Here is a 13,263-nt window from a genome sequence, read left to right as displayed (position 1 = left end):
ACCTGAGACGTGGCTGAGGTTGCGTTCTCAGGCCGGGTAGTTCAGGCCTCTGGAGATTCGAACTAGAGTAAGGAACTCTAAGGAACTCGGCAGAGAGGGAACTCTGGAGAGGAGCCTGGAAGTCAGTGGAGACAGCAAGGTCGGTTTTGGATCGCTGAGATGCGATCTTGGGGGCCCTTGCACCCTTCCTAGGGAAAACAAACCACCCACACCAACCCTTGACACCCGCCGGCACTTTACAGAAATTCCTTTTGGTTTTTAAGTCTTTGATCCCTGTTCAGAAGTCAACACCCTTGACAGGGCTGACACTTTGAGCTGCTCGCGGTCACCCCAGCGATGGTCTGAAAGGGAGTCTGGGGTCGGAGGGGAGAGTGGGAGGGCATGGCCGCCAAGAAGGGGAGGGCCCGCCGGTGGGTGCAGGCCAGGGCTCCAGGGGGACCTCAGTGTGTGTGAGGCGTGTGCAGTGGGGATTTCTGCGAGCTCAGGGCATCCCCTCGCTGCCCTCCCCCTGAAGGGCCTCGGTTTTTCCTCCCGCTCCTGCTGCTCTGCTTTCCCGGTACTGCCCTCCCAGGCCCCCTCTTCCTCCCTCTGTCCCTCCATCTCCTCCCCCTCAAAGCCCTTGCTGTTGGCATCAGGCGCGTCAGCGTCATGCTTGAGTCACATCTGCTTCAAGTTGGTTTCTTCTTCACACGTGTACCTGTGCCGTCCCCGACCCAGCATCTCTCAGGATGCGCCCCTTGAGAAAGTGTGAGCATCGTAAGCACAGCACGGGCTGACCGCCAAAGGGTAGGGAATGCTGGTTTCAGCAAAGGTTAAACCCGTTTTTAAACCTCAGGCCCCTGCAGAGCTTTAATTTCCAGATGTCGATCCTGAATTCGCAGGCCCTGTTGCTCTGCCTTCCTTGCTTGTGCAGAACTGCCGGTCATCGGGCGGGGCTAGGACTCTGAGGACAGGGTCTCCTGAAGGGTCACAGGGCTGGCTTAGGCTCCAGAGGAGTGAAAATCATGTCGTCCTACACTGTGGATCCCCGTGTTGACTGAGGACAGTAGTTTCTGAGTAAATTCTTGGGACATTAAAGAAAAAAATCTTTTAACATTTATTTAATAATTTGGCTGCACCAAGTCTTAGCTGTGGCATGCAGGATCTAGTTCCCTGACCAGGGATTGAACCTTGGGCACCCGCATTGGGAGCTCAGAGTCTTAGCCACTGTACCACCAGGGAAGTCCCCCCAAAAGCTTTTTTATTTCAGTAAAACTGATAGCAAGTTTACCATTTAAGCCATTTTAAAGTATACAATTCAAAGTCCCTCTGAATGTCCATAAATACCAAAATTCCTTCCCCGAGAAGAAAATTAGATAGGAATTTGGCATGTATCCTTTCTAAATTTTGTTTTTGAGAATTTATATTCATAAATATATCAGTAAGAAAGACATCTAAAATTCTGTGTGTGTCAAACTGTATGTAGTTTTCAATTTCCTTTTGTATGTCACTGTGATTTGATGTGTCTGTAGCTCAGCCTCATCTCTTTAAACTGCTATGTAAGTTTCAAAATCTGAATAAAGCACAATCTATGAGCCCTCTTTTTTTAAAGAAAGTATACAGTTCAGAGGCATTTAGTCCATTCACAATGTTCACATATCCATTACTATCATCTGATGCCAAAGCATTTTTATCCATAAAATGAGTGGGGGATAAGGAGAATGTTTTAAGTTTCCTATTTGCTGCTGTAACAAGTTACATCAAACCGGATGGGTTAAAGCAACACAGACTGACCCTCGCATATTTCTGGAGGTCAGAAGTGAAAAAAAATGGGTTGGCAGGACTACATTTGCTCTGGAGGCTTGCGAGAGAACCCTTTTCCTTGTCTTTTCTAGCTTCTGGAAGCTAACCACCTGCTTTCCTTGGCTCCTGGCTCCCACCTCCCATCTTCAAAGCAAATCGCTCCAACCTCTGCTTCCCCGGTCATTTCTCCCCTACTTGCACGATTTCCCCTTTTCCTTGTAAGGACACTTGTGATTACATTGGGCTTACCCAGGTAATCCAGGACATCAGAGTTCATCACATCTCTAAGTCTCTTGTGTCTTTTAAGATAACATAGTCCCAGGCTCTGTAGATTAGGGCATTGATCTCTCCTGGCTAACTTGGTGGGTTCTTCGGTCTCTTGTGTCTCTAACACGCCATGAACCTAAAGACATATTTCTTCCGGTTATTTAAAGAGCTTAGCACTGTGATAGACCCCTTAACGTCGTGGTAGGTTATGTTTATCCTCGAGGACCTCCTCTTCTCGGATGGTTATCAGGGATTTTTACGTCTGAGACCGGACTCAACACTAAGAACTGTGAGCGCAAATGGCAGCATCATTCTGTGTTCAGGCTTCCACCGACGTCACTTTTCCTGGTAAAAATTTGACCAGCTCTTCTACCTATCTCTGATTTTGTGCTTTGCCAAATTTTGGGGGGAAAAAAACCTCAAAAGACTGTCACCCATCTCCCAGTAACCAGGAGTGGCCTTTACACACCTTGTTAATTTTACCGCCGATGCTGCCCCACGTCTGCTGGTCTCTCCACGAATTCCTCACTTTTCTAGGTCCTCTTGCATCAGCTGAAGTAGATGTGTTGTTCAGGTCTGGAAGCCAAATAATCTGGGATGCTGCCACTGACCGTCACGGTATTTCACAGTGATTTAGACCGGCCCTTACGTGGGAGTTAAGCTATTTGTCTTTTCCTGCTTCCCATCAGGTGGTGTCCGCCTTGGGTGACCGCTCCTTACAGAGCAGGGAGGCAGCGTCCTATAGTCTATTTGTAGAGGTCCTGCTGTGTTCTCCCCAGGGGTTCGGCTCATTGTGCTGAAATAGAATCCCCCGAGGGTTGAAAAACACATTCCCCACCCCCATATGCTTTGCAGTTTCGAGGGTGCTTTTGACTGTGCTGTCTGAGACAGGCACTGCGGGAGCCCCGCAGATCTGCAGCCTGCCCACTGAAGCTTTCTCCCCGCTTGTTTCCCAGATGCACCCACTGGGCCTGTGTAATAACAATGACGAAGAGGACCTGTATGAATACGGCTGGGTAGGAGTGGTGAAACTGGAACAGCCGGAGCTGGACCCGAAACCATGCCTCACTGTCCTCGGCAAGGTAAGCCCCAGGCCGTCCTCCCACCTGCCCCGGTTCTGACCCCGGTGTCCTCCACGCCCTCAAATAGCGGGGTACGGAGCAGAGCCCCTGTTGGCACAGCGCTCTTTCCTGGCGGAAGTCGTGTGTTGGGGCAGCCCCCCCACGCCCGGGGTGGCCAGTGGCTTGGACACTGGTAGCAGCTGCAGCCTCAGAGTGGCCTCCACCCTTGTCCACCGTGTGGCCTCGGGCAGGTCTCTCGCCCTCAGGGATTCCCAGTTTCTTATCGGAAAACCGGGTTGATCATAGAGATTCACAATGCTTGTCTTACACCGCGGGGGCCAGATATTTCAGAATTCTGAGATTTTGGGGGGTTTAGAAAGGCGCTCAGGTGCACATGTTTTGTATTGAGGAGACGTGGGGCGGCCCTCAGTAACCAAGCACATGCGAAGTGTGTAGCTGCCTGCACGGATATTCACATTTAGTGGCACAACTGGAATCTAAATAGCCCAGTGTTAGTTCAGGGCCCTGATGTTTTGCTGCCAACTGAGTTATGGAAAAACCTGGGGGTTGTGGAGCTTTTTTGGTTTCAGAATGGCAGACAGCAATTATGGTCCTGTCTTAGAACTTACCTCACAGGATGGTCAGGAGGTGAGACGGGAGACAAGCGTGTAGCAGAGAGAGTGCTCCAGAAGTGTCTGCCGCCATGGACTGTTCCGTTCTTCCCCTTAGAAGTACTTTATAAAAACAAAAAACAACTCTTTGAGGGTCAGCATTACCTCTGGTTGCGGTATGAGTTAAAAGATAGAGATCCATTTATTTTGGAAAACCGTCTGTCAGTGATCTTAAAATACAACAGATGACATCTTGTTTTAAACCGGATCGTTTTGGTAAGAGAAAGGTTTGGAGAAAGCTGCTAGGACTTTGGTTGGAGGAACGGTGGTGCAGCCTAAGGATAAGTGTTATCTCTTGGATGTTTTTCTATCTTCTCAGAAGCAGCTGTTCTAGGTATCACGGGGAGAGAACTAGAGAGAACTGGAGGGGGCAGGGGGAAACAGTCCTGGTTCTGACCTCCTGAGGAGATTCAGTCCAGAGCAGAGTGGTTCTGATACAGGGCACTTGAGAGAGAGCCTTTTCCAACACTTGAAAATGTCCCAGGGGACTTGCCTGGTGGTCCAGTGGCTAAGACTCCACGTTCCCAATGCAGTGGGCCTGCGTTCGATCCTGGTCAGGGAACTAGACCCCACATGCCCCAATTAAAGAGTTTGCATGCTGCTGTTAAAGATCCCGCATGCCGCAACTAAAGGCCCGGCACAGCCACATAAATAGCTGAATACTAAAAAGAAAGAAAGAAAATGTCCCAGTCAGTGTCTCCTTGAAGAATTCTGGCCCAGAAGACCCTCATGGATCTGTAATGTTTGCATCCCACCTGTCTTCTGCGTAGCTTCCAACCACTTGTCAAGTTCCCCTGCCTTCTTCTTTACGTATCTGTCTTTGGCTGTGCTGAGTCTTCATTGCCATGAGGGCTCTTCTCTAGTTGCACTGCACGGGCTTCTTCTTACGGTGGCTTCGCTCGTTTCGGAGCACGAGCCCTAGGGCGCGTGGGCTTCAGTCGTTGTGGCACGTGGGCTTCGTTGCTCTGAGACATGTGGGATCTTCCCAGATCAGGGACCGAACCTGTGTCTCCTGCATTGGCAGGGGGATTGTTTACCACTGAGCCACCAGGGAACACCCTCCCCGACCCACCCCCCGCCCCGCCCCGCCCCGCCCCCCAGCCACCCTTTTATAGAAGAAGAAGGAAAAACAAAAAAACCCACAGAAACTATTGCCTGTTTGGTTTACAGTTGACGGAGTCCATTCGATGTGTTTCAGGCGGCCCAGGCCCCATCCTTCACCGTTTCAATAGGTGGCCATGCTGCCTAATGACGCTCGGAGAGCAGCGACCCCCTCGAGAGCACGTTAGTGTTTTCCTAGGAGGAGTGCCAGCTACAGCCAAAGCCTGGGCACAGTGCTCTCCTTGTAGGTCATACTCCCCTAATAGAATATTTTCCTCTGTACTGAAGCTGCTGCTCCGCAGGGCTCAGAGGCTCGGCCGGGTTTGCTCTGACCCAGTCGGGTGGGCCTCCACCCGCGCGTCTGTCACGTCTGTAAATGGGCTGGAACAGGGCCCCCTCGGGCCCCACCCGCCATGGTCCCCTGTGGCCCGAGTGGTGTTGAAGTCAGTCCGAGAACCCATCTGCTGCTCCTCTGCCTGGAACAGCCACGGAGTGGGTGTGACTTGAGTCGTGTATGGCTTGGCCTGCCGGCCCGTGAAGCCAAAGGGAATAAAAACCTTTGACGTATACTGCACCGTTAAGTATCTGTCATGTTTATTCCTTCACCAAGTAGTTATTGAATGTAGAACCTCAGCACGAGATTCTGCCTACTTGCAAGCAACTTACAAGCAAGCACCACCCCCCACCCCTTGTCCCCGCTGCCTTGGTTCTGTTTGGAGGGGCTGTGTGGTGGCCAGGCAGTATTCACACGTGGTTAGTGACTGAAATTTGGCTTAACACCCGCATAAAATCATGAGCAAAACCACCAGGGCCAGACACAGCAGGGCAGTTTCGCATTTGCCTAAAACCTGGGTTGATTACCCGGAGTCAGGCCTCTCTCCCTCTCTCCGTCCTCACCTCTCTCCCTCCCTCCCTGTCTTCTGCCCTCTCACCCTCTTCTTCAGTGTCTTTTTTTTTTCTTCCAGCTTCAGGTTTATTTACTTTGCCAGCTGCCCTTTCTTTCTTCCCGAGCCCCAAAGCAAGCGCAGTGGCAAGAGGGTAATGCGGGATGAGCAGGGTGGTCCTCACGGCTGGCCCGCCCCGCCGCGGACACTCGGCGTGGTTTTCTGTACTCAGGTGCTTCCCTCTGCTCTCAGCGGCGAGGGCAAGAAGGAGGGTGGGCAGCAAGGACTTTCACAAAAGGAAGAAGCGGCAGCCAAGTCCCCATGGGGGTGTGGGTGGGCCCCCGCCTCCTCCTGTGGATGTTGAGACTTGTTGAAAACCATAGAAGGGAGGGTCCGCCAACATCTGGAAGGGCCTGTACGGGGAGGGGGAGACACAGACCCCTCTCCCTCCCCTGTCACCCACCCCCTTCACCTACCCACCCCCTTCACCTACCCGCCCACAGAAAATGCCATGGGGCGAAATGCTGAAATACCGGAGGAATGTCCTAAATTAAAACAACGTTAAATGCCTCTCCAGGAGTTCAAATAAAGTTTCATTTTAAGAGTGAAAGACATAAACTCATCACCTGGGTTTATTACTGAGTGCTTTTGAACTCCTCAAAAAAAGGGAACACTGTAAACTCAAGAGAGAAAAGTGATTTACGATCACCTCCTTATAATCTTTTTGATACTGGGGGAGGCAAAGGCAGACAGTTGGATCAGCCCGGGGGCTGGGGGAGGGGGTGCAACGTTGGGGTGGGGGTGAGATGCCCCACCCCACCCCCGCCCCCCAGAATGCAGCAGGTCAGGGCTCCAGGCCAGACCCCGGGCAAGTCCCTTCCGCTTCCTGGGCCTCTCTCTTCCACGTCATGTAATGAGGCTGTCCTGGGTTCCTTGCTTGTCTGATATGTTGAACTTCTGTATCATATTAAAAAGCTTCCCTTGAGATTCTACCTTTCAGAGATTTCTAGTTGTGACACTAAAAGACTGGCTATGTTACCTGCGACGATGAAAAGAGAATAAAGTAGACATTTCTGAGCAGCTTGCTTTTGAGAGTAAGGGTCTTCAACCATCTCCAAAGTTGTAAGAGTCTGTGTTTAGGCCCCAGGCATTTCAGCCCTTCAACTCAGCAGTGTTTATTGTATAAAGCATCCTATGGGGAAGGTAGGACATTGTGCGTCCACCGCATGGACAGCCTCGTGGCAGGGAACACACTAGGCCGGCTCAGATCCAGCACAGCTCACCCGGCCCGGAGTCACCAAACATGGAAGCAGGGCAGAGCTCCGTCCCCCACACCCCACGCTGGAGGGGACTCTTAGGGTTCTGAAGCACAGGATGGTCAACAGGCTTGAACTTGGCTCTTGCCAGTCCTCAGGAGGACAGCGGCAAGTTAGCAGAAAGACAAGAAAAGCAGGTGGCTTAAGTCAAAGAGAACCCAGCTTTGGCTGAGTGGCCTCGGAACAGCCCCTTCAGTTTTTGGAGCCTGTTCTCACGGGGGCTCAGGCCGCCCCTGTCATTGTGGCGGAAGTTCTTCGGGGAGTCCCGAGCACTGTGCCTGGCCCTCGGTGGATGCCCCGTGAGGCCGTGACAGCAGCCCTCCTGTGCTGGGTACTCGCCGAGGGCCGAGAGCGTCGCACGCGGCGTCTCCTCCCGTTGTCAGGCCGACTCTGGGGCCGTGTCTAGATCCCCATCCTGTGCTGAGGACATCTCAATGTCTCCTGAGACCAGACGGCTCCCAGGGGCTGAGCTGAGATTGTCTTCCTCTTGCCTCCTGTTGTCTTTGCCGGGTTCTCTGGATTTAAGAATCGGATGTGCTTCAGTGGTTACTGGCCGCGTGAGGAGTGCTGGTTCTATTGAGTAGAAACCCCTCTTGCGCTGTGTTGAGCCCAAAGAGGGATCCACTCCTGAGGTCCCAAGTGTTGTCGGGGAGCCTGAGATGGGGGTGCCGTGCTCCTCCACAGCTGCCAACCACGGGGCTAAGTGCCGGGGCCCCTCCCCGAGTCTTCTGGGCGTCTGCTTCATTTCACCCCACTCGCTATCTCCTTGGTGGAAAATAGGGCCCCAGTATCCCTTGGTCCGATGCATCTTGGATCAGGTGCTCCCTTCAGTCTGTTGGCTGTGATCTGGGGCTGGGAACATGCTGGAACTGCCCAGCTGTATGTGTGTGTGTGTGTGTGTGTGTGTGTGTGTGTGTGTGTGTGTGTGTGTTGGGGGTGGGACAGGTGGACGATGCACTTTCCAGAAGGAAGCTGGCGGGGGTCAGCGCTGGGCTTCTGTCCCTCAGCAGTCCCCTCTGGCACCAGATCACGTGTGCGCTCACAAGCCGCCGCGAGACGGCCTCAGCTTCTCCAGAGCTGCTCAGAGAGACGCCAGTGGAAAGGGCCCGTTCTGGTTCCTGCGCCCGGAAGAGCTGCTTCCTCTCGTCCTGAACCAAGGACCTGTCCCCGGGATAGGCGGCAGTGGCTGGGAGGGTGGAGCTGGAGGGGCTGTGGGAGGGGGTGAGGTGGGTGGGGAGAATGGGAGCAGGTTCCTCGGCAGGTACTGAAAGCTGATGGGGCAGGAAGAGGCTTTCAGATGAGAGGGTTTCATCTCCATCCCCCAGGAAGCTGGGAGCCACTGAAGGTGGAGTTCGCTTGGCAGTGGTGTCTAGGTCTAGGGAGAGGGTCAGTCAGGTTGCTGTGCTGGTGGATGTTTCCGGAGCTGAATGGGCCCAGACACCAAGGCTTTGGGAGCGCTGATGAGGTTCTAGCCGATGACGTTGACCTCGCATTCGCCCTCAGATCTCCCAGCTCTCCACCCAGCCTCTTCTGTTCCCACCTGCGGTGGCTGCCTGGCCAAGCACCGCAGGCAGACGCTGCTGGGAACCACTGTCCCGTGAGATTGAGCTCCGGGAAACCCAGGGGTGAGGGGTCGGTGAACGGAACCCCACGTCCAGCCCTTGGAGTGTTTCTTGGTAACTTCTTCTAGAGAACAAGTCCCTTGGTGCCCAAAGCGGCTGCAAGACGGAAAACAGAATCAAAGGAATTCACTGTTTTTAAGATGGCTGGGAGGAGCGGGAACATGTAATGGTTAAGATTTGGGTTTAGTCACCAAACTAACCTGAATTTAAAGCCCAGTTCCAGCCCCCAGATCCACGTGGCCTGGGACGGTCTCCAAACCTCTCTGCCCGATTCCACCTTCCCGAGACAGGAGGGACCACAGGGGAGAGTGTATGTTGGGTTCACGCACGGCCAGAGACACAAATCAACTAGCGGCTCTTGGTGCCCAAGTTCCCTTCCTTTCTCCCTCCCTGCTTCCCTTATTATCCTTTGGTTGCTTTCAGCACTCACAGTGCCTTTACTTAAGTAGTCAAATCCTTAGAGACAGAAGTAGAGTGGTGGTTGCCAGGGCTGCGGGGAGGAGAGGATGAGGAATTAGTGTTTAATGGGGCCAGGGTTTCAGAGAGGGGGTGGAAGAGTTCTGGAGATGAATGGTGGGGGGTGGACGGGGGGCGGGGGTCATCGTGCCCTCCACGTCCAGGGTTCGGTCACAGGTGGGTGTCCCCTGCAACCCTGGGGGCCCTGACCCCTAGGCCAAGCCCAGCCTAGCGCCCCTGGGAATGAGATCCCCGGCTGCATCTCAAGAGCCAGAGGAAGGTACTGGCCGACTGGAGCAGGGTCTCAGAGCAGCCACCCCTATCCCGGGCGCTGATGGGAAGTGAGTGTGAAATTTGCCACATACCTGACCTCAGGGCTCTGTGACTACACCGCTCATTGCCATGGTATCCCCAGAAGCACCTGTGTTTGGGACACTTACCTGTGTCACACCTTCCCAGAGCATGTCACCTGGGACTTCTTACTGCAGTGATTCTGACCTGGGGTGGAGGTGGGGGGCAGGAAAATGCGTGCACGCACACACCCCTCCCTAAGGTCATCTGGCAGCATCAGAAAACATGTTTGGTTTTAAGACAAATATCCAGGAGAGGGTGGGGGTGGGGCTGCTGCTGGCATCCAGCAGGTGGACGCTGGGGATGCTGCTTTGCTGCTCAGCACCCCTCAATGCACAGGCCAGGCCCCCCTATAAGCCAAGTACACTCTGGCCCCAGATGTTCACTTGCGTCACTGTTGAGAAGTCCCGTCTCTCTGGGACACGTGCCGTCTCCCTTAGCAGACCCTTAATTCCCACTTCTTCATTGACTTCTCTGCCCACTAGCCTCTGGCACAAAGGCAGGTCTGTGGTGTCTGTGGCGTGTTGGCTGAAGTGCGTGATCAGTGTCAGGGCACGTTTGTTTCCACGTGAGGAGTGCGGGGAGCAGGATTTGCACAGATGCGTCGTGCCTTCACCACCCGGGCCCCCTGCACTCCTCCATGAGCCTCACCCTGGGCCGGTTCACCTCCCTCTGTCTTCGTTTCTCCATTCCGTGCTCCGTAAAGAGCGTTGTGTGAATACCCTCCTCAGAGGGTGTAAATACTCGGCAAATATCAGTTTCCTCCCTGCTCTAAACATACTCCTGAGATGAGGTGGGTTTCTGGCTGGAGAGGAAGTTTGGAAGGCTCCTCAGATTTATTTTAAGGAGCACTTGGGTACATACCTCCCATATTTGGTTAAAAAGGAAAGCAAGAAAGGAACTTAGTAAAAGAAATCAGATCAGGAAGACAAGATTGGCATGATATGAATGGAAAAAGGAAAATCTCAGGGAATACCACTTTGCGTCTCACGTCCTGTGTCTGGTTTGAAAGTCGCAAACTTTAAATGTGATGCTTTTCTTCTTCACCTAAATCTTTCAGGAACCTCTTGGTTAACAGGCTATATTAAGCACAAGACTTTTTTTTTTTTTTAAGCTAGATCTGAGACATTTTCAGCTATAAAAGGCTAACCGAAACTTTTCTTTGAAATTCCCTGAAAGGCTTCAGGCAGTTTTGACGGTAGAGTGAGTGAATAAAACAAAATGATGTTTCTGGTGGTCTGAGGCTGCTGGCCACCTCCCTGGACCAGGGGAAGCCTGGCTCACAGCACTCCTCTGGCCACTGTCCCCTCCAAGTGAACCAGGCTGTCAATAGAGCAGAGGCCACAAGCAAGGCTGTCCTAGGAAACGGGCTGGTGTAACAGGCCAACAGGAAAGATCATCAGAAGTAGCTAATGGGGCTTCCCCAGTGGTCCAGTGGTAAAGAATCCGCCTGCCAATGCAGGGGACACTGGTTCGATGCCTGGTCCAGGAAGATGCCACCGGTCTCGGGGCAACCATTGAACCTGGGCTCTAGAGGCCGCGTGCAGCCATGAAGACCCAGTGTAGCCAAAAATAAACAAATAAATACATTTTTTAAAGTAGCTGATAACTTTGTCTACTTTTGAGAGGCCATTCTGAATTATAAATGAAGTTAGAACCTAGCACAGTAAGTCATGGTAATGTCTATAGAGACAGTCCCAAGCTGGGCTACCTGCATCTCTCATACCTGGAGACCAGCCCCAAGGCTCCATCTACTTTCTGTTCTCATCTCCTCTCAGCCCAGGCTGGGCAGAGAGTCCCACTGGGTACAGACGCGGAGGAGCAGGGATGCTGGCCAGATTTGTCTGCTAACTGTGGACAGAAGCCATTTCTCTGCCTCATTGTCTTTCGAGTTTGTTCCCTGTATAGAAAGCACTGTATTTCATCTGATAAAAGGTAGCATTCTGCTTTGGTGATCTTACTTTCCAAATCAGACTTCAGGTCCTAAAGAGTACCAACACATTCCAGTAGTTCTAAGCACTGCTGGATAAAATAAATTTCTAGTCTGCCTGAAAATCTTGGGCTATTTTTCCTCATCCGCCCATGGAATTCTCCAGACAAGAATACTAGAGTGGAGTAGCCATCCCCTTCTCCAGAGGATCTTCCCAGCCCAGGGGTACGAACCTGGGTCTCCTGCATTGCAGGCAGATTCTTTACGGTCCGAGCCCCCAGAGAAGCTCATAAAGCACGCAGCCTTCCCTGTTACACTTTACCCCATTGCTGATGGATTTGCACAAGTGTGCTGCGTGTTAAGTTGCTTTTTAGTTGTGTCCGACTCTGTGCGACCCTAAGGACTGTAGCCCACCAGGCCTCTCTGTCCATGGGATTCTCCAGGCAAGAATACTGGAGTGGATTGCCATGCCCTTCTCCAGGGGATCTTCCCAACCCAGGGACCGAACCCGCGTCTCTTACGTCTCCTGCATTGGCAGCCAGGTTCTTTACCCACTAGTGCCACCTGGGAAGCCCATTTCACAAGTATCAACTCTTAAATGAACCTCAGAGAAAAGAATATGGAATTTGCCAGGAACCTTTGTTATTTTGGCTCAATCCTTAGAAATCAACTTTTAAAGTGGTTAGCTTCAAAATCTTTTTTTTTTTTTAAATCTGTTTGTAAACCTAGTAAATTGTTTGTTTTTGGTTTGCTTTTGGCCGTAAAGTTGGATTAAGGGGTTGGATAAAGGGGTCTCGCCTGCCCTGTGGCATGTGGGACCCCTGCCCTTGCAGTGGAAGCTCCAAGTACTATTTATATAACCAACAATTTTCTGGTCCCTTTGCCTTTTTTTTAAAGCAATATAATAATTTTACACAATCCTATATTCCTAGTGCCAAGAACAGTGCCTAGGACATATATTGGGCACTTGGTAGATATTTGTTGCATGAAACAATTAGTTATGGATTGTTTAAAAACCAAAGGGGAAAATCCAACTTTCATTTTACTCCTTTAATTCAAGTACTGTCAGTCTTGGTGTATTCCCTCCCAGTCTTCCAGGGAATCCAAGTCTGATTTTTAATGTAATTATGACGGTGTGCATCTCTATTCTGCCTAAAACCTAATAACACATGCTAGTCATTTGACCAGTTTGCTGTTATTTTTGTAACCTGTCATTTCATTGGCTGCATAACATGACAGTAGAACACGCCATGATGAAGTTGACCCCCAGGGTTCAGTAATTAGATTGCTTCTGTTTTATTTTTAATCCTCACAAAGAAGCCACACTGAAACCTTTTTTCATGTAAAATGGACATTCAGGGTTTTTTTTTTTTTTTTTCTCTTTGAATTATTCTCTCATGGTAATATTCCAGGAGCAGATCATAGATCAAAGGACATAAACAATTTTTAATGACTCTTACTGCAAACAGTTGCAAATTGCTTTTCAGGAAAGTTCCCTCAGTTTACCTTGCCACTAGTGAAGTAAGTATGAACCATTTTCCACAGAAACAAATGCTAACATTCACCGTTACAGTTAATATGTTTCTTTACTGATTAGAAAGGTAAAAATAGTACTTCATTGTTTCCGTTGCATTTCTTTGATTATCAGCAAGCATTAAGTGCCAAGCATCTTTCCATCTACTAATTAAATTTCCTCTCTTGTAAATTGTCTACTCTGGCTGCTTGCTCATTTGTGGGTAGATCTTAATGTAGTTTTTTTTTTTTTAATAGCAATGTATTAATTTCTTGTTTGGAATGTTTTTATTTTTTTTATTTATTTATT

At 50.9% G+C, this 13,263-nt stretch overlaps 1 protein-coding gene across 2 annotated transcripts in view; it reads left to right on the top strand.

The window, feature by feature from the left end:
* Positions 1-13,263, top strand: part of ZNRF3 (zinc and ring finger 3) — a 168,265-nt gene that overhangs the window by 104,870 nt on the left and 50,132 nt on the right. For both annotated transcript variants that reach the window (XM_061141619.1, XM_061141618.1), the window contains exon 2: positions 3,006-3,131. In XM_061141619.1, coding sequence (XP_060997602.1) covers positions 3,006-3,131 — 126 coding nt within the window. The remainder of the gene's footprint in view (positions 1-3,005; positions 3,132-13,263) is intronic.

The sequence above is a fragment of the Dama dama genome, chromosome 5 (genome assembly GCF_033118175.1).
Source record: "Dama dama isolate Ldn47 chromosome 5, ASM3311817v1, whole genome shotgun sequence".
Taxonomy (NCBI): domain Eukaryota; kingdom Metazoa; phylum Chordata; class Mammalia; order Artiodactyla; family Cervidae; genus Dama; species Dama dama.
The sequence above is the reverse complement of the archived record's forward strand: the minus strand, read 5'-3'. Positions and strand labels throughout refer to the sequence as shown.